This window comes from Phyllobates terribilis, unplaced genomic scaffold (genome assembly GCF_046119375.1).
Source record: "Phyllobates terribilis strain yellow unplaced genomic scaffold, ASM4611937v1 Scaffold_10__3_contigs__length_209671492, whole genome shotgun sequence".
NCBI classification, from domain to species: Eukaryota; Metazoa; Chordata; class Amphibia; order Anura; family Dendrobatidae; genus Phyllobates; species Phyllobates terribilis.
The window spans coordinates 178,707,140-178,731,224 of record NW_027362770.1 but is presented as its reverse complement, the minus strand read 5'-3'; the positions used below and the strand labels follow the sequence as shown (position 1 = coordinate 178,731,224).

The 24,085-nt window shown below is 44.2% G+C and overlaps 1 protein-coding gene across 1 annotated transcript; it reads right to left on the bottom strand.

Moving 5' to 3' along the window:
* Nucleotides 1-2: 2 nt before the first annotated feature.
* On the bottom strand, nucleotides 3-16,078 carry LOC141164727 (aldo-keto reductase family 1 member C1-like). The gene is made up of 9 exons (XM_073650239.1): nucleotides 15,881-16,078; nucleotides 14,217-14,384; nucleotides 13,985-14,101; nucleotides 13,775-13,852; nucleotides 13,383-13,505; nucleotides 13,105-13,214; nucleotides 3,415-3,580; nucleotides 3,168-3,250; nucleotides 3-3,033 (listed from the first exon to the last, which is right to left on the bottom strand). Exons 1-9 carry the CDS (start codon nucleotides 15,965-15,967, stop codon nucleotides 2,991-2,993), a joined length of 975 nt encoding a protein of 324 aa, XP_073506340.1. The 5' UTR covers nucleotides 15,968-16,078; the 3' UTR covers nucleotides 3-2,990.
* Nucleotides 16,079-24,085: the final 8,007 nt, after the last annotated feature.

Sequence of the window (24,085 nt, the reverse complement as noted above, 5' to 3'; positions counted from 1 at the left end):
GATTATGTTGTACAGAATTAAAATTATTTTATTGTTATTGATGTAAAATACATATAATAGACCCGAAAAACATTAGAGATTAACGAATGCTTAAAAAAAAATAATGAAAAAGCGTGAATGGCTCTGATTTATTTCTAACAGCATATGACGGCACTGTATATAGGGTGATGTGGCTGCACTGTATATGGAAGGGGAAAAATGCTGCAATGTGTAGAGAGGCACATACCTGCACTGTATATAGGGTCATGTGGCTACACTGTTTATAGGGACATGTTTCTGCAATGAATATAGGGTCATATCGATGCACTGCCTAAAAGGTCATGTTGTATACAACATGTTTGTAATGTATATAGGGTCATGTGTCTGCACTGTATATAGAGTCATGTGACTGCACTGTACGTAGGGTCATATACATGCACTGTCTATAAGGTCATATGTCTGAACTCTATAAGGGTCATGTTCCTGCATTGTATATACGATAAAGTTCCTGCACTGTATATAGGTCAATGTGACTGGACTCTACAGGAATGTATCTGGCACTGTGTATGGAGGTTGTTAAAGGAGGGTACTATTCCCAACCAGACACAAAATACACCTGGCAAATAAAGTTAATATAAAACTAATAATATTCAATGAATTTTCATTACATCCAGAGGATGTTTGGCCTTTGTACTAGAGGTCCCTCGTAAAGGAAGGAGCCATTGTAAGCTAGGTGTAGAAACAAAATTCTTTTAAAGGGGTTCTCCAAGAATGGGATAAAATAGCGCCTGTGATGTTTTTCAAACTGCAGCCCGTTCTAGTCACGTGTCAGGATGGGCTACAGTCTGAAGAGACACTGCTCCAGTGACCTGTGTCTCAACTGACAGAGGAGATGTATCATAGGCACACGTACCCCCTGTGAGTCGAGGAGAAAGGTTGTGACAGGAGAAGAAATAAATCTTCTCCTTGGCTCTGAACACTGAGTTAGGAAAAAAAAAACTTGTGTTCAGTGAACTGAAGAAAAGATTTATTTCTTCGCATGTTCGAACCCTTCTACTCAGGTCACTGAAGAATATGTGCTTACGACACAGTTATTCTGTAAGTTGAGTCGCAGGTCTGTATTTTTTAAGACTTCTGCAAACCGTACTGACATGTAAATAGGCCAGGCTGCTGTTTGAATTATGTGACGAGGGCCATTTTATCAGATTCTTGGAGAAACCCTTTAAAATTTCAATACACACTAGATTATAGCAGTGTAGCGCCCCGAGGGCTCGGCCGCTACAAGGGTATTGCACCTCTGCCAGAGGTGTGGCATTCCACTCCCGGGTAAGGATGGAGTATGGACCAGGGCTCAGTTAGCTGCATACAGCACACACACCCCATTTCCGAGGGACAGCTCAACGGTGCTCCCACTAGACAGAAGTGCAGGCACGACCGACCATGTCCCTGCCTGGAGTGGGGAGGGGGGTGGAACACCCAGTGCTGTAGGGGCAGATAGGGGGCGGTTCCTGAGCGTAGGAAGGAGCCCATTGGTTGCTGGTCACCTGGGCTCATGTTTCTAGAGGGAGGTATAAAAGGTGGGCACCATCTTAGTTCTGGGAGAAGAAGGTCAGTTCAAGCAGGAGGAGAAGAGAGAAGGAGTTCGGCCGGAGAGGGCTGACGGGGAGCTGTGGCTCAGTCTGGGCCCAGCTCCATGAGGCAGGCCTGGGGAGAGGGCCAGGAACAGAAAGGAACAAGAACAGAAAGGAACAGAAACAGAAAGGAACAGCAAAGAAAGAGAGGAAGAAACAGAAGGGCTCAGGAACAAGAAGGTGGAAGGGACCCTAAGAACCCACGAGAATCCAGGGTGCAGGGTCAGGCAGATTGAGGGTACCGGATCCCAAGTTGGTGGAGGAGAAACTACCCTCAGCCAAAGACCGGAGGCTGTGACCATTTATTGGTGCGACACCTCATCAAACCTGCTAGGAAGGCTCCATATAGGACAGCGGAGGACGGGGCCCACGTTTAACCGCACAGGTCCGCGGCAGCTGGAGAAAAGTGGGTCACTGGTGAGGCAGGCCAGAGAAAGGACAAAAGGGGGGTCTAGAGCAATACTCCTGAGCTGTCTGGGAGTTGACCGAGCCCCTCACCTGGTGGACGCAGCACCGCTCGGGCAGTCATTCCCTGCAGAAGTGACTTGGATATTAACCGTGAGTAAAGACCCTGGACTGTAGTACGTTGTCTGTGGGCTTTTTCACTCCTCCGGCATTACCAGTACTGGGACTCTCACCACCATCACTCCCACCATCCACTACACTGCCCTGGGGCTGCACTCTTCCCGTGGGGAGTCACACAATCCCAGCTGCGTACATGATCGGCCCCAGCGGTCTGCCCTGCAGCGGCGGTTCCTAATAACCGCATTCCACGGGTGGCGTAGTCGGATATTATCTAAAACATCTAAGAGACTGCCACTGGTCTGACCACCCTGAGCCACGGGACCGGGTCGCCACTACTACCCCCATCGTCTCCCTATTGCCCGGTTCCGAGTGCCCCACGGCCCAGGGGGCGAGTCAGCAGCACTTATGATTTCCATTGAATAAGCCCACCATTTAATGGTTTGGGGGGGCCTCCTGGCTGTCCCACTGACAGATGTCGTAGATAAGAAACATGAGGCATGTTGAATGCCAATCATTTTGTTTTCTCAGGAGGTAAGATGCCACCAGAGTGATTGGCTTACTCTGCTCTCCTCATTGACAAAACATCAGCTGACCACAAAGGGGTGTGGTTTAGAAAAGCCACTCCCAAAGTGGGCGGACCTTAGAATTTAAAGGGATAGCTGGACGGGGCTTAAGTGTCCTACATTTTGTGATGTAAGCTTGGTAAATACCTATTTCAACCTGTCACTATACCCCACTCACTCACTGGCTGTGGATTTTGTGTCCCACATGGACAAAGATAATTAATGGTCAAGTTCCGGATGTCTCTTCTGATCCGAATTTCTTTAGAGGACAAGATTTGACTGTCCACTGAACCTAATATTCATCGTCAAAGGGATAATTGGGCTGTTCTTTCCAACTAAAATGAAAATGAATAAATAAATTAAGTTTAAAAAAGTCAAATTAAGAGATATTTAAATCAAAATAATTTTTTTACTTTTTTTTTTTTTTTGGAGTCAAATATCATCTGAAACTGAATATAAAGAAACTTACGAATCAAAAGTCAGGTAACGCATGTTGTTATGGATTCCATCAAGAGTTTTCATGTCTTCATCACTTATGACAAAGTCAAAAATCTATAAAAAAAAAAAAAGAAAAAAAAAATCAAATGCAAAACGTCTTCTTAAATATTTACGTTTAGATTTAAAAAAAAAAATGTTCTTTTTAGATTCCAGACCCCCCAATATGGGGTCAATTAAAATGGTGAGGCCAAATGTGGTCCATTATTATCTCTATTTACCTGGAAGTTCTGCTTGATCCTCTCAGGGCTGTAGCTCTTTGCAAGGATGACAACTCCTCTCTGCAGAAAATACCGCAAAGCTGCCTGCGCCGGAGAGCGATGCAGTTTGTTAGCGACTGTATTTAACACCGGGTCATCAAGAACTTTGGGAGAATTCTGATCAATGCTGTCAGGAAAAATAAAAGGAATGTAAATTCAATAACACCACCCCTGTGTATTCTTATACATAGGAGCAGTATTATAGTCGTTATATTCGGTTTAGGGGTCTCTACTCTCCCTTTCCCTACTTGTAGGGCACCCTTCCCTTTTCCTGTCGTTATACGCTGGGTTCCCCCCATACCCAGCGTGACATATATATATAAAACTGGCTTTTTTTAGGGTTTTTTTGTGTGTTTTTTTCAGCAGCTTCGGAGTTTATCACTGGAGGTGACTGACCTTCGATTAGAGGTTCAGCAGCAACTGCAGACTCCAAATGTTGGGGACTCTGCGGGTAGGCCAGTCCAGCTTGAGCCCAATATTGCCCTCCCGGACAGGTTTTCAGGAGGTAGAGACAAGTTTTTTGTATTTAAAGAAGCTTGTAAGTTGTATTTTAAGCTTCGACTTTACTCCTCTGGAGATGAGGAGCAGCGAGTGGGGATTGTGATCTCACTGTTACATGGAGATCTTCAATCCTGGGCTTTCTCTTTGCCCCAGAGCTCTGCTTGCCTCCGATCGGTTGAAGGATTTTTCGGGGCTTTGGCCCTCATCTATGATGATCCTGACCGAATCCCCTTGGCTGAATCCAGGCTGCATTGCCTTCAGTAAAGTGATCGGTCAGTGGAGACTTATAGTTCCGAATTCCGTAGATGGGCAACCGATACCATATGGAATGATCCGGCTCTTAGAAGCCAATTTTGTCAGGGTCTTTCAGAAAGGTTGAATGATGCCTTGTTAGTTTATGAAACTCCTGGGTCCTTGGAGTCTGCCATGTCATTAGCTATACACGTAGATAGACGCCTTTGAGATAGATGGGTGAGACCACCTTCTCTGGAGCCCCCTTTTTGGGGCAATTGGGGGAGGTATGAGGGTGAATCCAAACTTATGGATTTGCAGGAACTCATGCAGTTAGAGGGAGCTACTGCGTCACATATTTCCCCTGAAATCCAGAAGAGAAAGAGGGTGTGCTTTTTTTGTGGTAAAAAGAGACATTTTATTGGGGTCTGTCCCTCGGTTCCTAAGCCAAAAGGACCTTCTGGAACTCGATTGACCCTTGGTCGTGTGGGGTTGGAGAATCATGGGGTGTGTTTGCCTTCTACATGCAGTTTTAGGTTTGTCCTGATGGCAGAGGTGGTGCAAGAGAGCAGGACAGAGAACATTTCTGTGTCTTTGGACAGTGAAGCTGGAGTCAGCAGGGTTGATGCTGAGTTTGTTAGAACTCATGGGCTTACTTGCTGTACGTTAACTAAGCCCATCCCTATTTATGCCATGGACTCAGCGCCACTTGCACAGAGATGTCTGACACAGATTGTACATGATATAAGACTGAGGGTGGGGTCTTTTCATTATGAAGTAATTCCTTGTTATGTCCTGGAGGGCCTTCCCACTCTGGTGGTACTGGGTCTACCCTGGTTGGTGAAACATAATCTAGTAGTAGATTGGCAATCCAGGGAGATTATGGAATGGGGAGAAAACTGTGATGAGAATTGCTTAAACATTTCCCTTTCTGCTGTCTCTGCTGAGACCTTACCGGCATTTTTGTCTGGTTTTGAGGACGTATTTTCTGAAAAGGGATGTCAGGATTTGCCCTATTAACCTGATTAACCTGATTCCCGGAGCTAAACTACCCAAGTCCAGACTGTATAATCTTTCTGGCCCTGAGAGACAAGCCATGAAGGATTTCATTGCTGAGAGTCTGGAGAAGGGACATATCAGAACTTCATCTTCGACTTTGGCGGCAGGGTTCTTCTTTGTTAAGAAGAAAGATGGAGGTCTCTGTCCCTGTTTAGATTTCCGGGAATTGTATTAAATTACCTTCCAAGATACTTATCCTCTTCCTCTGATTCTGGATTTATTCAACCAGGTTGTGGGAGCTAAAGTATTCTCCAAGTTAGATTTAAGGGGAGCCTATAATCTGGTTACAATCAGAGAGTCGGATGAATGGAAAACGGCTTTCAATACCCCTGAGGGGCATTTCAAGAGTCTGGTTATGCCTTTTGGCCTCACTAATGCACCTGCGGTTTTCCAGTATTTCATAAATTATATTTTCTACCATTTAGTGGGGAGGTTTGTGGGGGTCTATCTGGATGATATTTTGATTTACTCACCAGATTTAGAGACACCTCAGGGTCATGTTAAACAGGTACTACAAATTTTAAGAGATAATAAACTATATGCCAAACTAAAGAAATGTGTTTTTGCTGTATATGAGGTGCAATTTTTGGGGTGCCTGTTGTCACCATTGGGTTTTCGGATGTATCTGGAGAAGATCCGTGCTGTACTTGATTGGGACCGTCCAGAGAACCTGAAGTCGTTACAGCGCTTTCTGAGCTTTACTAATTTTAACCAGAAATCTATCCAAAATGATAATTGTGAAACCCCTCACTGACATGACAAGAAAGGGGTCAGATGTCTCTAAATGGTTGAATGCCGCCCAGCAGGCTTACTCCTCTTTGCCACGGCACCTACACTCAGTCAACCCGATGTTTCTCAACCTTTCATCGTAGAAGTTGATGCGTTGGAGGTGGGGGTTGGGGCTGTGTTGTTTCAGGATCCGTCCCCTGGTAAATGGCGTCCATGCACTTTCTTTTCCATGAGTTGTCTTCAGCCGAGAGAAATCATGACGTGGGTAATACGGAGCTTTTGGCAATTAAATTGGCTTTTGAGGAATGGCAACATTGGTTGGAGGGGGCAGTCCATCATTTTACTGTTATCACGGACCATAAAAACCTGTCATATCTTCAGTCTGCTAAATGTCTGAACCCTAGGCAGGCTAGGTGGTCACTGTTTTTTACTAGGTTCAATTTTGTTGTCACTTTCCATCCAGGGATTAAAAATATCAAGGTTAATGCTTTATCCCGGAGCTTCCCTGGTGGTAGGTCCCAAGAGAACCCTGCCCCTATTTTTCAGAAGGGGGTAGTCATTTCGCTCTTGTGCCCTGACCTGGAGGGGGAGGTGTTGGAGTCTCAGGGGGATGCCCCTTTCTCCTGCCCTTCGGGGAGGTTATTTGTACCATCTAATTAGCACCGTAAAGTAATTAGGGAACATAACAACTCTGTGCTTGCTGGTTATCCAGGTAGTAAGGCAACTTCGGACCACCTTTCTTGTTGTTTTTGGTGGCCGGGGTTGCATCAGGATGTGGTTGAACATGTGTCTGCTTGCAGTATTTGCGCGCGTTCTAAAGTATTGCATACCCGTCCGTTTGGTTCTCTTCTGCCGCTTTCCTAGCAGACCATGGACACACTTGTCCATGGATTTTGCTACTGACCTACCGGTATCTGTAGGCAAGACTGTGGTTCTGGTGGTTGTAGATAGGTTCAGTAAGATGGTACATTTCATCGCATTACTGGCACTTCCGAATACCAAGACTCTTGCTCAGGTATTTATTAATGAGACCGTGAAGCTTCACGGGGTTCCTTCCGATGTGGTGTCAGATCAGGGGGCCCAGTTCGTTTCTAAATTCTGGAAAGCTTTCTGTTCTCGACTGGGGGTGCAGTTGTCTTTTTTCTGCCTTCCATCCTCAGTCGAATGGGCAGACCGAGCGCATAAATCAGAATTTGGAAACTTACCTCAGGTGTTTTGTCTCTGAGAACCAGGAGGATTGGGCATCTTACTTACCGTTGGCCGAGTTTTCAATAAACAATCATCGCCAAGAGTCTACTGGCAGGTCTCCTTTCTTTGGTGCATACGGTTTTCATCCACAATTTGGTACCTTTAGTGGGGGAAGGGGTTGGGGAGTTCCTGAGGAGGAGTGTTTTGCTTCGTCGCTCTCTTTTGTGTGGCAGGGGGTTCAAAGTAATTTGAAAATCATGGGAGACAGATACAAACGTATGGCTGACGGGAAACGCTCGCCAGGTTCATACCTGTGAATGATTTTGTGTGGTTGTCTACCAGGAATATCAAGTTGAAGGTTCCTTCCTGGAAGCTGGGACCTGGATTTTTTGGTCCCTACTCCCTATAAAATAACCGCCGTCATTAACCCAGCAGCGTTTCGTCTGAGTTACCTCAGGCTCTTAGGATTCACAATGTGTTTCGCAGGTCTATGCTGAAGAAGTATATGGTACCTCTCGAGTCCTCCCCCTTCCCGCCGCCCCCAATCATGGTTGATGGCAATTTAGAGTTCCAAGTTTCGAAAATTGTGGATTCTCGTCTTCAGCGTCGTTCCCTTCAGTACCTGGTGCACTGGAGGGGTTACGGTCCAGAGGAAAGGATGTGGGTTTTAGCATCGGAGGTGAATGCTCCTAGGTTTGTTCGTTCATTCCATAACTCTCATCCAGAGAAACCTGGTCCTGAGTGTCCAGAGACCACTCGTAGAAGGGGGGGGGGTAGTGTCACGGGTGTGTCAGGTTTGACAGACAGTCATACGGGGTCCGGCTGTAGAAGGGCGCTGCATTTGGCCTTGCAAACATCTTCCTGATCACCTTCTGCTACTAAATAGCACACCCTTGCTGTATCCTTAAATACACTCAGTTTCTGCAGAGTTGCTGGTGATAGAATGTTCTGATCTATTCAGGCCTGAATTCTAGTAGTTGGCTAGAATTTTCTTGGAGTTCCTTCGTGGATTGTTGTAGTTTTTCCTCCGGTGTCATGTTGAAGCTAAGTGTATTCCCTTGTTTGTTTCCCTTATGTGTACTTTAGTTTGCAGTGGGGCTGACTAGTGCAAACCCCTCCCTACCTAGGGCCTAGCTTTAGGGTCAGCTAAGGCCAAGTTTCCTGCTCGTCAATAGGTGCAGAACCTATATAGTCAGGGTTTGTTGTTTGAGCTGTTTAGAGACGGCACCATATATAACTAGAGAGGATGATAAGTAATAAAGGGAGGGTGTTATACATAATAAAAGATGAAACTATATAACTAAGGATGGTGCTATACATAATAAATGAGTACACTATATACTAAGAGACTGTGCTATACATAATAAGACTACATTCCTCTATCTGTGTGCAGTGTCGGTGTGCTGCCCGCTTTTACAGACGCATTGAGCGCCTTTCCCTACTTGTAGGGCACCCTTCCCTTTTCCTGTCTTTATACGCGGGGTTTCCCCCATACCCAGCATGACATTTTGTACATAGGATCAGTATTATAGTAGTTATACTCTTGTACATAGGATCAGTATTATAGTATTTATATTCTTGTACATAGGGGGCAGTATTATAGTAGTTACTGTATATTCACTGGCAGACACAGATAGAAAAGGACCCCTGTGCAAGAACAATATATTGGCCCTTTGCAGCCCAAGAGCTCCTAAATTGCACCTGCTCTGGAAGTAGAAATGGGCCCCCTTTCCTCTTGGGCCCATGTGCGACCGCACAGGTAGCACCAATGATATGTCAACCCCTGGTTATATTCTTGTGCATAGGAATAGTATTGTAGTTATATTTTTCTACATAGGAGGCAGTATTATAGTAGTTATATTCTTGTACATAGGAGCAGTATTATAGTAGTTATATTCTTGTACATAGGGGGCAGTATTATAGTAGTTCTCTTCTTGTACATAGGAGGCAGTATTATAGTAGTTATATTCTTGTACATAGAGGGCAGTATTATAGTAGTTATATTCTTGTACATAGGGGCAGTATTATAGTAGCTATATTCTTGTACATAGGGGGCAGTATTATAGTAGTTCTCTTCTTGTACATAGGAGCAGTATTATAGTAGTTATATTCTTGTACATAGGAGCAGTATTATAGTAGTTATATTCTTGTACATAGGGAGCAGTATTATAGTAGCTATATTCTTGTACATCGGGGGCAGTATTATAGTAGTTATATTCTTGCACATAGGGGCAGTATTATAGTAGTTATATTCTTGTACATAGGGGGCAGTATTATAGTAGTTATATTCTTGTACATAGGAGCAGTATTATAGTAGTTATATTCTTGTACATAGGGAGCAGTATTATAGTAGTTATATTCTTGTACATAGGGAGCAGTATTATAGTAGTTATATTCTTGTACATAGGGAGCAGTATTATAGTAGTTATATTCTTGTACATAGGGAGCAGTATTATAGTAGGTATTTTCTTGTACATAGGGGCAGTATTATAGTAGTTATATTCTTGTACATAGGAGCAGTATTATAGTAGTTATATTCTTGTACATAGGAGCAGTATTATAGTAGTTATATTCTTGTACATAGGGGCAGTATTATAGTAGTTATATTCTTGTACATAGGGGCAGTATTATAGTAGTTATATTCTTGTACATAGGAGCAGTATTATAGTAGTTATATTCTTGTACATAGGAGCAGTATTATAGTAATTATATTCTTGCACATAGGGGGCAGTATTATAGTAGTTATATTCTTGTACATAGGGAGCAGTATTATAGTAGTTATATTCTTGTACATAGGGAGCAGTATTATAGTAGTTATATTCTTGTACATAGGGAGCAGTATTATAGTAGTTATATTCTTGTACATAGGGAGCAGTATTATAGTAGGTATATTCTTGTACATAGGGGCAGTATTATAGTAGTTATATTCTTGTACATAGGAGCAGTATTATAGTAATTATATTCTTGCACATAGGGGGCAGTATTATAGTAGTTATATTCTTGTACATAGGAGCAGTATTATAGTAGTTATATTCTTGTACATAGGGGCAGTATTATAGTAGTTATATTCTTGTACATAGGGGCAGTATTATAGTAGTTATATTCTTGTACATAGGAGCAGTATTATAGTAGTTATATTCTTGTACATAGGAGCAGTATTATAGTAATTATATTCTTGCACATAGGGGGCAGTATTATAGTAGTTATATTCTTGTACATAGGGAGCAGTATTATAGTAGTTATATTCTTGTACATAGGGAGCAGTATTATAGTAGTTATATTCTTGTACATAGGGGCAGTATTATAGTAGTTATATTCTTGTACATAGGAGCAGTATTATAGTAGTTATATTCTTGAACATAGGGGCAGTATTATAGTAGTTATATTCTTGTACATAGGAGCAGTATGATAGTAGTTATATTCTTGTACATAGGGGGCAGTATTATAGTAGTTATATTCTTGTACATAGGGGGCAGTATTATAGTAGTTATATTCTTGTACATAGGAGCAGTATGATAGTAGTTATATTCTTGTATATAGGAGCAGTATTATAGTAGTTATATTCTTGTATATAGGAGCAGTATTATAGTAGTTATATTCTTGTACATAGGGGCAGTATTATAGTAGTTATATTCTTGTACATAGGGGCAGTATTATAGTAGTTATATTCTTGTACATAGGGGCAGTATTATAGTAGTTATATTCTTGTACATAGGAGCAGTATTATAGTAGTTATATTCTTGTACATAGGAGCAGTATTATAGTAGTTATATTCTTGTACATAGGGGCAGTATTATAGTAGTTATATTCTTGTACCTAGGGGCAGTATTATAGTAGTTATATTCTTGTACATAGGAGCAGTATGATAGTAGTTATATTCTTGTACATAGGAGCAGTATGATAGTAGTTATATTCTTGTACATAGGGGGCAGTATTATAGTAGTTATATTATTGTACATAGGGGGCAGTATTATAGTAGTTATATTCTTGTACATAGGAGCAGTATGATAGTAGTTATATTCTTGTATATAGGAGCAGTATTATAGTAGTTATATTCTTGTATATAGGAGCAGTATTATAGTAGTTATATTCTTGTACATAGGGGCAGTATTATAGTAGTTATATTCTTGTACATAGGGGCAGTATTATAGTAGTTATATTCTTGTACATAGGAGCAGTATTATAGTAGTTATATTCTTGTACATAGGAGCAGTATTATAGTAGTTATATTCTTGTACATAGGGGCAGTATTATAGTAGTTATATTCTTGTACATAGGGGCAGTATTATAGTAGTTATATTCTTGTACATAGGAGCAGTATTATAGTAGTTATATTCTTGTACATAGGAGCAGTATTATAGTAATTATATTCTTGCACATAGGGGGCAGTATTATAGTAGTTATATTCTTGTACATAGGGAGCAGTATTATAGTAGTTATATTCTTGTACATAGGGAGCAGTATTATAGTAGTTATATTCTTGTACATAGGGGCAGTATTATAGTAGTTATATTCTTGTACATAGGAGCAGTATTATAGTAGTTATATTCTTGAACATAGGGGCAGTATTATAGTAGTTATATTCTTGTACATAGGAGCAGTATGATAGTAGTTATATTCTTGTACATAGGGGGCAGTATTATAGTAGTTATATTCTTGTACATAGGGGGCAGTATTATAGTAGTTATATTCTTGTACATAGGAGCAGTATGATAGTAGTTATATTCTTGTATATAGGAGCAGTATTATAGTAGTTATATTCTTGTATATAGGAGCAGTATTATAGTAGTTATATTCTTGTACATAGGGGCAGTATTATAGTAGTTATATTCTTGTACATAGGGGCAGTATTATAGTAGTTATATTCTTGTACATAGGAGCAGTATGATAGTAGTTATATTCTTGTACATAGGAGCAGTATTATAGTAGTTATATTCTTGTACATAGGGGCAGTATTATAGTAGTTATATCCTTGTACATAGGGGCAGTATTATAGTAGTTATATTCTTGTACATAGGAGCAGTATGATAGTAGTTATATTCTTGTACATAGGAGCAGTATTATAGTAGTTATATTCTTGTACATAGGGGCAGTATTATAGTAGTTATATCCTTGTACATAGGGGCAGTATTATAGTAGTTATATTCTTGTACATAGGGGGCAGTATTATAGTAGTTATATTCTTGTACATAGGGGCAGTATTATAGTAGTTATATTCTTGTACATAGGAGCAGTATGATAGTAGTTATATTCTTGTACATAGGAGCAGTATTATAGTAGTTATATTCTTGTACATAGGGGCAGTATTATAGTAGTTATATTCTTGTATATAGGAGCAGTATTATAGTAGTTATATTCTTGTACATAGGGGCAGTATTATAGTAGTTATATTCTTGTACATAGGAGCAGTATTATAGTAGTTATATTCTTGTATATAGGGGCAGTATTATAGTAGTTATATTCTTGTATATAGGAGCAGTATTATAGTAGTTATATTCTTGTACATAGGAGCAGTATTATAGTAGTTATATTCTTGTACATAGGGGCAGTATTATAGCAGTTATATTCTTGTATATAGGGGCAGTATTATAGTAGTTATATTCTTGTACATAGGGGTCAGTATTATAGTAGTTATATTCTTGTACATAGGGGTCAGTATTATAGTAGTTATATTCTTGTATATAGGGGGCAGTATTATAGTAGTTATATTCTTGTACATAGGAGCAGTATTATAGTAGTTATATTCTTGTACATAGGGGGCAGTATTATAGTAGTTATATTCTTGTATATAGGAGCAGTATTATAGTAGTTATATTCTTGTATATAGGGGCAGTATTATAGTAGTTATATTCTTGTACATAGGACTGATTTTATGTCCTATGTACAATGTCTCTATTATTTCCTCCTCTATTACATACAGTAAATAAATGCAGTTGTTCTTACCAGGTCTCATCTCTGCTGGACCCCAGCACGCTGTATCCGACCAGTACAATGTCATGAGATTTACAGAACTCCAATAATTTGCTCTGATTGAGGAATATGTGACATTCCACCTGTAGGCAAAGGATTTGTACATCCGCTTGTTAACGTCTTAAGTTTGATAACCAACCAGAAGGCTGTCATTACGGCACACCAAGAATTGGAACAGAGGGACATGACAGAAAGTCTTACATTTTTGGAGGTGGAAGAATTCATTTTAATGAGGAATCCATCCATATTACCTGGTTGCACGCTGGTTTGTACTTGAGTCCTGGCATGTTGAGAATCAGCTCCAGTTGCCTTCGGTTAAAATTTGAGACCCCAATGGATCTGACGAGCCCGGCATCCTTGCACGCTTCCATAGCCTAAAAATTACCAATTCATTCAGTGGTATGATATAAAGAGGGGGACATTTCTTTGAGACCACCCCGGCGATCACAGGAAGTTGTGCTGGCCATAAACTTCCCCTGCAGTGGCCACTAAAGGTGAAGTGTGGTATTACATGCCAACCAATCAAATGAATGTATGACCATATAGTGGCTCCCCCTTCCGGATAATGTCCTAATATGCCAACCAAAACTAGTTACCACCACTGGTTACAAATTACCTTTGTAATTCCAGCCCCCATAACTACCTTCCATGTATCCCGGATGTCTGTGTTATGAAAAATCATGTTCCCATTTTCACCCTTTGGATATAGATCATCTCCGGGCTGGAGGAGAAAGAGAAGAAAATGAGACCATGAAGTCCTCTATTTCAATTGGAATTTCCAGTGCAAATATGAACAGTTGGTGCCACAAAAAAAAAACTTCTGCTCATTAGAAAAATCCATAATTGTCCTAACCTTAAACGCTACTGGTGTGTGGATAAGGAAGAGGTCCATGTAATCCAGCTGTAGATCCTTCAGAGATTTTTCCAAGGCAGGTCGGACCCTCTCGGGAGTGTGGTTATTACCCCAAAGCTGCAAAAAATAATTAAAAATGAACATGCCTGCAATTAAAACATCGCCCCCTAATGGCCACTTTAATAAGAAAAAAACATTAAAATTTTAATCAAGGTTTAAAAAGTTAGCTTACCTTTCCAGTGTAAAAAATATCTTCTCTTTTCACCGTCCCATCAGCAATTTTTGCTCTGATGGCTTGGCCAACCTCAACTTCATTGTCATACATAGCGGCGCCGTCGATGTGCCGATATCCAACCTCAATGGCCGACTTGGTGCCCTCCATGGCTTGTTGTTTAGTGTACTGCAAGACGTAATCGTGATCATATTTTTATATGCATCTCTTTTCTCCTGATTCTGGTCGGAAAAACTTCACAAAATAATATCTAGGCTGAAAACAAGGGTCAGCCTTCTGAATTTTCTACGAGGAACGCATGGCTTTACCTTCTGCTTATGTGGCGCCCCTGAGGGTTCAGTTGCCACAGGGGTACTGCACCTCAGAACGAGGTGTGGTATCTCCTCTCCCAGGTAAGGATGGAGTACTGCACAGTACCCCTACCACACACTCAACACTACACCACTCCAGTTCGGTAGGGGGTCTAAAGCACCATAGTGCTGCCCCAGGCCTGAATGGAGGAGTTGGGGGGAACCAAAGTTAGGGGGAACCACGTAGTGAGTGAGGGTGGAGGAAGCATTTACTTAAGCACTGTATTAGAATTCTATATAACTGGAGGCCATCTTAATAACTAGGTCTTTGGTCGTGGGTCTTTGGGACGGCAAGTCAGCACAAGGCTGCAGCCGGCTGAGGGTCCACGGTCCCTGGTCTCATGCCTCGAGACGGGGGGTCGCGGCAGAGTTACAACTGGCTCTGTCCCCGGTCAGGGTCCAAGCAAGAAGGCCCAGGAGGGGAGCAGAGGAGAGAGGCTCCACAGGCGAAATGATCTCAGGGGGTGCGGACGGAGCGGAGTCGCCACCTGCATACCTTATTCTGGCCCAGCTAGAGAGACTCTGCCGCAAGAGGGGGTACCGGTCCCCAATTATCTGAATTTGCACTTCACGTCTCTGTCGGAAAAGTCCGGAGGCTTATGTGGATCCCAGGGGTATACGGACGGAGCGGAGTCGCCACCTGTATGCCCTAATCTGAGTTTATCCAGAGGGACCCAGCCTTACTCCACGTTCTCACCACAAGTCACCAAAAAGGGCACCCAGTCGGTCCGGGAACTACACGTTACCCACAAGGGACATCGCAGTACCCGTACGGGACTCAGTGGGGGACACAAGGCGGGAGAAGTTGAACAAGAGAGGAACACACTAGAGCGGTGGTCCTGACAAGTGCTCCTGAACTACCTGGGGAGTGCTGAACCCCACCCTGGCGGCCGCAGCTCGCCAGGTGACAGCAGAGAGAAGCTCTGAGCTGAGTAAACACCACAGTGAGTAAAGACTTGGATGACTTTAACTTCTGCCTCTGTCTGTTCTTTCCTCCGCGGCTCTGCACCCGCCAACACTCTATTCTACACCCTCTCTACACTTGAGGCCCCGCTCCACCTGTGGGGAGCCGCACCAACTAAGCTGCCTGAACACCGGCCTCAGAGGACTGTCGCAGTGCTGTTGGTCCTCACCAGACACCATGGGTGGCGTCACGAACATTCCCCTATCCCATATAACTTCCCCCCTTTCCTTTTAAGAGTGACCCCAGGGTACGGGCCCGGGAGCCGGCCACCGCGACATCCCCCAAGATCAGGCAACAAGGCCCGGACGCCAAGTCGTGTCCCCATCCCCCTGGACGCGTCACTTACTCACCGTTTTTGGGGCATAGGTGCCAAATCCAATCACTGGCATTTTATGCCCATCGTTCAGAACAACATAGGAGTCCGACCTGAAAGCCATGATCCAATGTGTCCAGTGTCTTCTTCTGCACGGCTGCTCTTTCTAGAACTTGTGTGCTGTTTTTCATGAGTTCTCCCTCCCTCAATCATTAAACCCCAGCTGGAATTGGAGTCCCGCCAACCAATCCCTCTGAACAAAGTCCAGGGCGTCTCTGTGAGGTCCAGTAAGGGGAGAAGCTGTTTCGACAGAAATGATCCCGAGTTGCACAGGCTTATTTTCTATGGTTCTCTGAGTTTGGACACAGAACAGAGTCCAAACTTGTGGAAGGGAAACCAGGCAAAAAATTTGTGGAGCAGTATAAGAAGATTAGTTTGTGAAGCCCCATAAAAAGCAAACGCAGAGCTCTGCATTGAAGAGAGAAGTAGGTATAGAGCTGGTCCTGTATCAAATCTCCATAATCATGTCATGATACAGCGGCTTGCGAAAGTATTCACCCCATTGACTTTTTATCTATTTTGTCACATTACAACCTGTGTGTAAAAATATTTGCAATCCGATTTGTGTGTGATGCATCAGCACTAAATAGTCTAAGTTGGTGAAGTGAAGTGAGAAAAATATAAGCATAAATTAAATTTATGGTACCAAATAACTAAAAAATGGCATGTGCATATGAATTAACCCCTTTTTCTATGAAGCTCCTAAAAAATTTTGGTGCAAGCAATTCCCTACATAAGTCCCATGCTTAGTGACAGGACGTCCACATGTGTGCAATCTAAGTGTCACATGTCTGTCAGTATATACACTTTACCTTTCCTGAAAGGCCACAGAGGCTGCAACACTATTAACAAGAGGCACCACTAACCAAACAACACCATGAAGACCAAGGAGATCTCTAAACAACACCATGAAGACCAAGGAGATCTTCAAACAACACCATGAAGACCAAGTAGATCTCTAAACAAGTCAGGGACAAAGTTGTTAAGAAGTACAAGTCAGGGTTGATTTATAAAAAAATATCTAAAGATCCCCCGGAGCACCATCAAATTCAATATCATCAAATGGATAGAACATGATACCACAACAAACCTGCCAAGAGATGGTCGCCCACCAAAACTCTCAGCTCTGGCAAGGAGGGCATTAATCAGAGAGGTAGCACAGAGACCAAAGGTAACCCTGAAGGAGCTGCAGAGTTCCCAAGTAGAGACTGGAGTACCTGTCCATGCGACCACAATAAGCTGTACACTCTATAGAGGTGGCCTTTATGGAAGTGTGAGCAGACAAAAGCCTTTACTTACACACAAAAATTGTAAGTCTCATTTTGAGTTTGCTAAAAGACATGCGGGAGATTCCCCAAATGTATGGAGAAAGGTGTTGTGGTCAAATGAGACCAAAATTGAACTTTTTAGCCATCAAGACAAATGCTATGTCTTCCGCCAAACCAACACAACTCATTACCCCAAGAACAGGGGACAGGGAAAATGGTCCAAGTCGAGGGAAAGATGGATGGTGCGAAATACAGGGATATTCTTGAGCAAAACCTGTTTGTCTGTCAGTGATTTGAGACTGGGATGGAGGTTCACCTTCCAACACGACAATGACCTAAAGTATACTGCTAAAGCAACACTCGAGTGGCTTAAGGGGAAACGTGTCAATGTTCTGGAGTGGCCTAGTCAAAGCCCAGACCGTAATCCAATTGAGAATCTGTGGTCAGACTTGAAGGAAACCATCTAAATTGAAGGAGCTGGAGCAGTTTTGCTTTGTGGAATGGGCAACAATTCAAGTAGCAAGATGTTTAAAGCTCAGAGAGACTTATCCAAAGCGACTTGCAGTGGTAATTGCCACAAAGGGAGGCTCTACAAAGTACTGACTTCAGGGGGGTGAATAGTTATGTACATTGAAGTTTTCAGTTATTTTGTCCTATTTGCTCACAATAAAAAGAAAACCAAATGTTCACCGCTGTCGGCAGGTTCTTTACATTAACTGATGCAAACTCTCAAAAAAACAGGGAAATTCCAGGTTGTGAGGTAGCAAAACACGAAAAATGCCAAGAGGGTGAATACTGTATATTCCTTATGGCCATATCAAAGGTTAAAGGGGTATTGTAGCCTAAACAAGTTATAACCCAGGTGATAACTGTTCGCTTGGCGTGGGTCTCACCAGCATCGGACTGTAGTACCTGGGGTATTAGAGAAATAATACAAGACAGGACAAAGACTGCAAAAGAAAAAAAACACTGAAGCCCGTGCGCAGACACAGCTTTACCTTTCTTGTCGTCCAACATCAGCAGCACCAATGGGGATTTTATCCTCCAGGAACAAAGGACAGGTGATAGCAATTAGTTTACATGGTCTTTTGTCTATATAATCACCTACTAGTTCCCCTCCTTCCCTTGTGTTTTTTACTTCTTTCTTCCTGAAGGGACAGGTGGTGATGTTGGGAAGTAGCTCTCTTTTTTCATTTTTTTTTATATAGATCCTTCCTTTGGGGCGCTCCAGTCTTTGTGTGTCCACATGGATGGGAATGCTGATCACTGTCTTTTATTTATATATAAATATGTTTGGAGCAGTGCTGACCCATCACAGGGTTAATATTTTGAGCCAGCAGGGACATTTGCACCCTCCTGGTCATGTTCTAGGGATTAAGTGCTGTTGACTCACCCAGGGGGATATGGGGACTCGGTACCCGGGCCTTTACCTCCTTGGGATGTCACGGCAGTCGGCTCCCGGGCCCGTACCCTGGGGTCACTCTTTAAAAGGGGTTTTGTAAACAGTTTGTCTCGTGACGCCACCTGTGGTTCCCGGTAATGGGTACCGGCGCTGCTGCAGACCTCTGGAGCAGATGTTAGGGCAGCTGGGTTGGTGCGGCTCTCCACAGCTCCAGGGCAGTGTAGTTGCAGATGGTGATGCTGGGCGTTATAGTGCAGGAGCGGTAGCGTGGTAGAAATAACTGACAGAGACAGTGGAGTGCAGTCATCCAAGTTTACTCACAGTTCTTTAGGTTCCTCGGGTACAGTGTCCAGGTGTCAGCCTCCCGCGTCGCACTGCGTTTACCAGGCAGGGGTTCAGCACTCCCTCAAGTATATCAGAAGCACTTAACGGGACCCCCTTTCTTTATGTTCCTTCCTTGACCGACTTCCCACACTGGGTCTTCTCCCTCCTGCCCTGCGCTCCCCCACACAAAGTCCCGATCGGGTACTCTGAGATCTCTCTGGGCAACCTGGAGTTCCCGGACCTACTTGGTGCCCTTCACGGCGGCTTGGGTGAGGATGTGGCAACTGCACCATGGAAGTGCAGAAGCCTCCGGTTTTCCAACCGAGACCTGGAGTAACTCGGCTAGCCCAGGGACCGGTTCTCTTCTTGCGGCCTGATCCCTCTGACACTTGGCAGATTCGGGCGTACAGGTGCCGTCCTGCACTCACCGTACCCCATGGGATCCCTTCTGTTACCGGAGCCTTCCTCCCTGACTCCCCCTCACTCCTGGGCCTCTCTTACTAGGCCCCACTATGGAGCAGAGCTCCTGAAGAGACTCTGCTCCTCTCCTCTTCTCTTGCTGCTCACTTACTTACTCACTACTCTAAGATGGCTCCCTATATATATCTATTCTCTAATGCTCCCCTGTTATACGTCCTCCACCCACACCCACTACTGGTTCCCCCTCACTTTTGGTTCCCCCCACTCAGCCAGGGACAGGGCGGCAAAAGAAGTGCATAATGCCCTTCCGGCCGGCCTGGAGTAGTGTAGTGTTGAGTGCAGGTGGTGGGGTCCCAGGCAGTACTCCATCCTTACCTGAGAGAAGGAGATGCCACACCTCTGGATGAGGTGCAGTACCTCTGTGGCGACTGAACCCTCAGGGGTGCCACACTGTTACCTTCAGCTTTTCCCTGCGTCCCTGTGATGTAAGGCTCTGCTATGTGATGTAAGTTGCGCTCAGGGCCGCCATCAGGGCATTACTGCCCTTACTGCTGTATGGGGCCCGGTGAGCAGAGGGTGCCACAAAGTGCTGTGTGCCGGGTTGCCGCTTTCGGCAGCACACACCTTGGCGCTGGAAGCTTTCCCGGAGCTCCACGGCCGTCAAAATAACTGAACGGCTGGGCAGCTCTTGCTCCCTCTGCCTTTTCCGGACTTCTAGTCAGGTGACGGCGCATACGCAATGATGTCGTCACATACGCGCCGTCATGTACGCGAGGCACTGGCTGTTGCCAGGACAGTAGAAGCGGATCTGCGCCTGTGGCACCCTGCTTCCACAGGTACCACAGGACCCAAAAGGGTGCATGGATGGACTTCTGCACAAGAGGCCCTCACTACAAACAAACACCTCCACCCTTCCACCTCAAACCACCAGAGGGAGCCCTGTTAGGGATATATAAACTGGAGGGAGGAGTTAGGCAGTTAGTCTCAGTCTGAGAGAGAGTGTGCTGACGCTTAGAGCAGTGAAGACGCAGCACATCTGCTGCTGCATTGAGGGCCCTGAGTGTGGCCGAGGCAAGTAGAGAGAAGAGAGGAGTTAAGGGGGCAGAGGAGCGTCTGAAGCTCACCCCAAGGCACAAGCCAGACACCGGGTCCGTGCCTACAGGGTCCTCTACACCCAGTAGGGACAACCAGCATACCAGGAGGCTTCCAGACCCCTGGTTATCTTGAAGCTGCCATCAATTACAGGACTAGGAACCACGAAGGCCCCGGCGTCCAGGGATAGTGGTTACCAGAGAAAAGTCCTACTACCAAGCAGTCAGGTGAGAGAGCAAAACAATATAGAAGCTAGGCCAAGTTTCAGGCTGGCCAGAAGCTTAGAGAGAGGAAGACACGGACCAGGAGGCCTACAACCCGCTCACTGGGGAGAGTTCTGAAGTGCACCCTTCCTATTAAGTACCCTGGACCATACCTGCCGTTACACCAGTAATGCTACTGAAGCGAATCCCCTGTGTGCGTGTCCGTTATTCCCCCTGACCCGACCAGGCCATCTCTCACCTGCATCCCATCCATCAACCCTGCCCCGGGGACCCGCTCTGCCTGTGGGGAGCAGAAACATCCCAGCTGCCATCCCATCACCCCCGGAGGTCTGCAGCAGCGCTGGTAACTATTACCAGAAACCACAGGTGGCGTCACGAGACAAACTGTTGACAAAACCCCCTTTTAAAGAGTGACCCCAGAGGACGGGCCCGGGAGCCGAATGCCGTGACATCCCAAAGAAGGTAGAGGCCCGGGTACCGAGTCCCCCATATGCCCCTGGGCGATCGTAAGTGAGGTAAGTATGAAGATTTTTTTTTCTTTATAAAATAAATTGAATGGGTGAGGGGGGACTGCAAATGATGTAGTAAAGTGGAGGAGGGGGACTGCAAATGATGAAGTGAGGGAGGAGGGGGGCTGCAAATGATGAAGTGAGGGGGGAGGGAGACTGCAAATGATGAAATGAGGGGGGAGAGGGGAACTGCAAATGATGAAGTGAGGGGGGAGAGGGGAACTGCAAATGATGAAGTGAGGGGGAGGCGGGAATGCAATGATGAAGTGAGAGGGGAGGGGGACTGCAAATGATGAGGTGAGAGGGAGGGGAACTGCAAATGATGAAGTGAGGGGGGAGAGGGGAACTGCAAATGATGCAGGGGAGGGGGACTGCTAATGATGAAGTGAGGGGGAGGAGGACTGCAAATGATGAAGTGTGGGGGGGAGGGGGGCTGCAAATGATGAAGTGAGAGGAGGGCTGCAAATGATGAAGTGAGGGGGGGGGACTGCAAATGATGAAGTGAGGGGGGAGGGTGTCTGCAAATGATGAAGTGAGAGGAGGGCTGCAAATGATGAAGTGAGGGAGGAGGGGGACTGCAAATGATGAAGTGAGGGTGACTGCAAATGATGAAGTGAGAGGGGGGACTGCAAATGATGAAGTGAGGGTGACTGCAAATGATGAAGTGATAGGGGGGACTGCAAATGATGAAGTAAGGGTGGGGGATCGGGGACTGCAATTGGATTGTAGGTGGGGGGTGAGGAGAGCAAGTGAATTGAAGGTGGGGGTGGGGAGAGCAAATTAATTGAATGTGGGGGGTGGGGAGGACAAATGATGACTTGGGGGAGATGGGGAGCAAATAATGATGAATTTTGAGGGTGTGGGTATTAAATGATGTATTGAGACTGGCGGATGGGGGACAGTAAATGATGATGAATTGAGGGTGGGGGAGAGCAAATGATGTATTGAATATGGGGGAGAGCAGTTGATAATGAATAGAGGGTGGAGGTGGAAGAGAGAGAGGACATAACATAATGAACTGGGGAGGAGGGGTGCATGTAAATCTAATGAATCGGGGAGCAGGATGTACCGAGTAAGGGCTGGCATTGAAGTGTCACAGGTAATGAATTGGGGGAAAGAGTACAGGTGCTAACTAATTTATATATTTATTAGGTGGGGAAAGTGGCTATTTATGGTTAGTGGGGGCAGAGTGGTGGATTAAAATTTATATTTTGAACGGTGGGTTGCATAATAACTAATGATATATTATGGTGGGTTCACGTCTGTATTAAGCTGTGTAGAAGAGGGGGGAAAAGTGGGGAATGTGCTCTAGATAACTGTGTGTTATTTTATGCAGAGACGAGTCCTGGAAGAGATGATGGCGGTCTGCGCTGGATGAAAAGCAAAGACGAATATTTTCAACTAGAGAGACGTAACTGACAGTGTATTACCTGTACACTGACACTATATATAGAGCTCCTGTGTATAATGTCACTGGTGATCCCTGTATTACCTGCACACTGTATACAGAGCTCTTGTGTATAATATCACCAGTGATCACTGTATTACCTGAACACTGACACTATATACAGAGCTCATGTGTATAATGTCACCGGTGATCACTGTATTACCTGTACACTATACACTGTATACAGAGCTCCTGTGTATAATGGCACTTAGTATTCTGTTTGTTTTTTTTGATGATCAGTATTGTAATATTCGGTCACTATGTGGTGGTAATATGTGGTCAAGTGATGGTGTGGCGGTATTTGTTCCTTGTATGTGGTATTATTCAGTCACTATATGGTGGTAATATGTGAACTAGTCATGGTGTGATGGTATTTGTTCCTTGTATGTGGTATTATTCAGTCACTATATGGTGGTAATATGTGAACTAGTCATGGTGTGGTGGTATTTGTTCCTTGTATGTGGTATTATTTCGTCACTATGTGGTGGTAATATTCGGTCTGGTCATGGTGTGACGGTATTCGTCACTTGTATGTGATATTATTGGTCATTTTAAAAAATGTATGTGACACATTCCCTTCAAGAAAAATAAATAAAAATATAGCTAAAAAGAGTATTGGCTATTTTAAGAAATGTTTAATAGGTTAGAGTAGAGTAGGACCTGGCCAACAGAGTCTTCTACCTTGTCCTGGTGGATTAAAAAATCTTTTGGCCAAAACAAAAGCTCCTGGCTATGTATGTGATATGGTGTTCGACGGGAACTGTTAATGTGTGAATGGTGAGGACGTGGTGAAGAAATGGAGTTTTTCCAAGATTGGGCGGTGGGACTGTGGAAGGTTTGAGGGGTGGAGACGGAGCCTGGGCAGGGTCTCAAGGGGGCCCAAAGATTTTGCCAGTATTTTTGCTCTGCTATAAGATGTGTGTAACTTCCAGGTCAGACACCAGCTCCACAAGTACTTAAAGGAGCAGGACACCATTTCTCAGCACCGCTTCTGCCAGGGGTGGGTTAAGAGTAGCAAGGGCCGCGGGCAGTTTAGAAGGCGCCCCCCCACACACACACACACACCTGATGTATCACATGTCACATGATCCCCTGTGATAGATCATGTGATAGTTCACGTGAAATTAATTTGGCACAATATTAATATATTAATTATAATATTTTTTTTTAGGCTGTGTGCCCACTATGCTTTTTTTAAGCGTTTCCGCAGCGGCAATTCCAATGCAGAAATACTTAAAAAACCCTTGGTAGAAGGTCGGCCATGTTCCCCAATGATAATCCGCATGTGCTGTGCACATGCTGCGGAAATTTCCGCTGCGGATTATCATTGCAGAAAAAAACGCAGCACTACCAATTATTTTGCGGAAGCGCGGCGTCTTCGCCGCCATTGACTTGTATTAGAACACGTGCATTCCGCTTCACTAGATAAGAACATGCGGAATCCATGCGTTCCAATGTGCGGATGGTACCCGGGTGTGGAGAAGAGGAGACTCTCA

What these genes read in the sequence shown, in the direction of transcription:
- LOC141164727 (XM_073650239.1), bottom strand. Translation starts at nt 15,967, where the DNA reads ATGGCTTTCAGGTCGGACTCCTATGTTGTTCTGAACGATGGGCATAAA. An exon ending in ATATTTTTTACACTGGAAAG is followed by an intron (nt 14,102 to 14,216) that starts GTAAGCTAACTT and finishes TATTTTTTGCAG; the next exon opens with CTTTGGGGTAATAACCACAC. An exon ending in TCCAGCAGAGATGAGACCTG is followed by an intron (nt 3,581 to 13,104) that starts GTAAGAACAACT and finishes TTTTCCTGACAG; the next exon opens with CATTGATCAGAATTCTCCCA.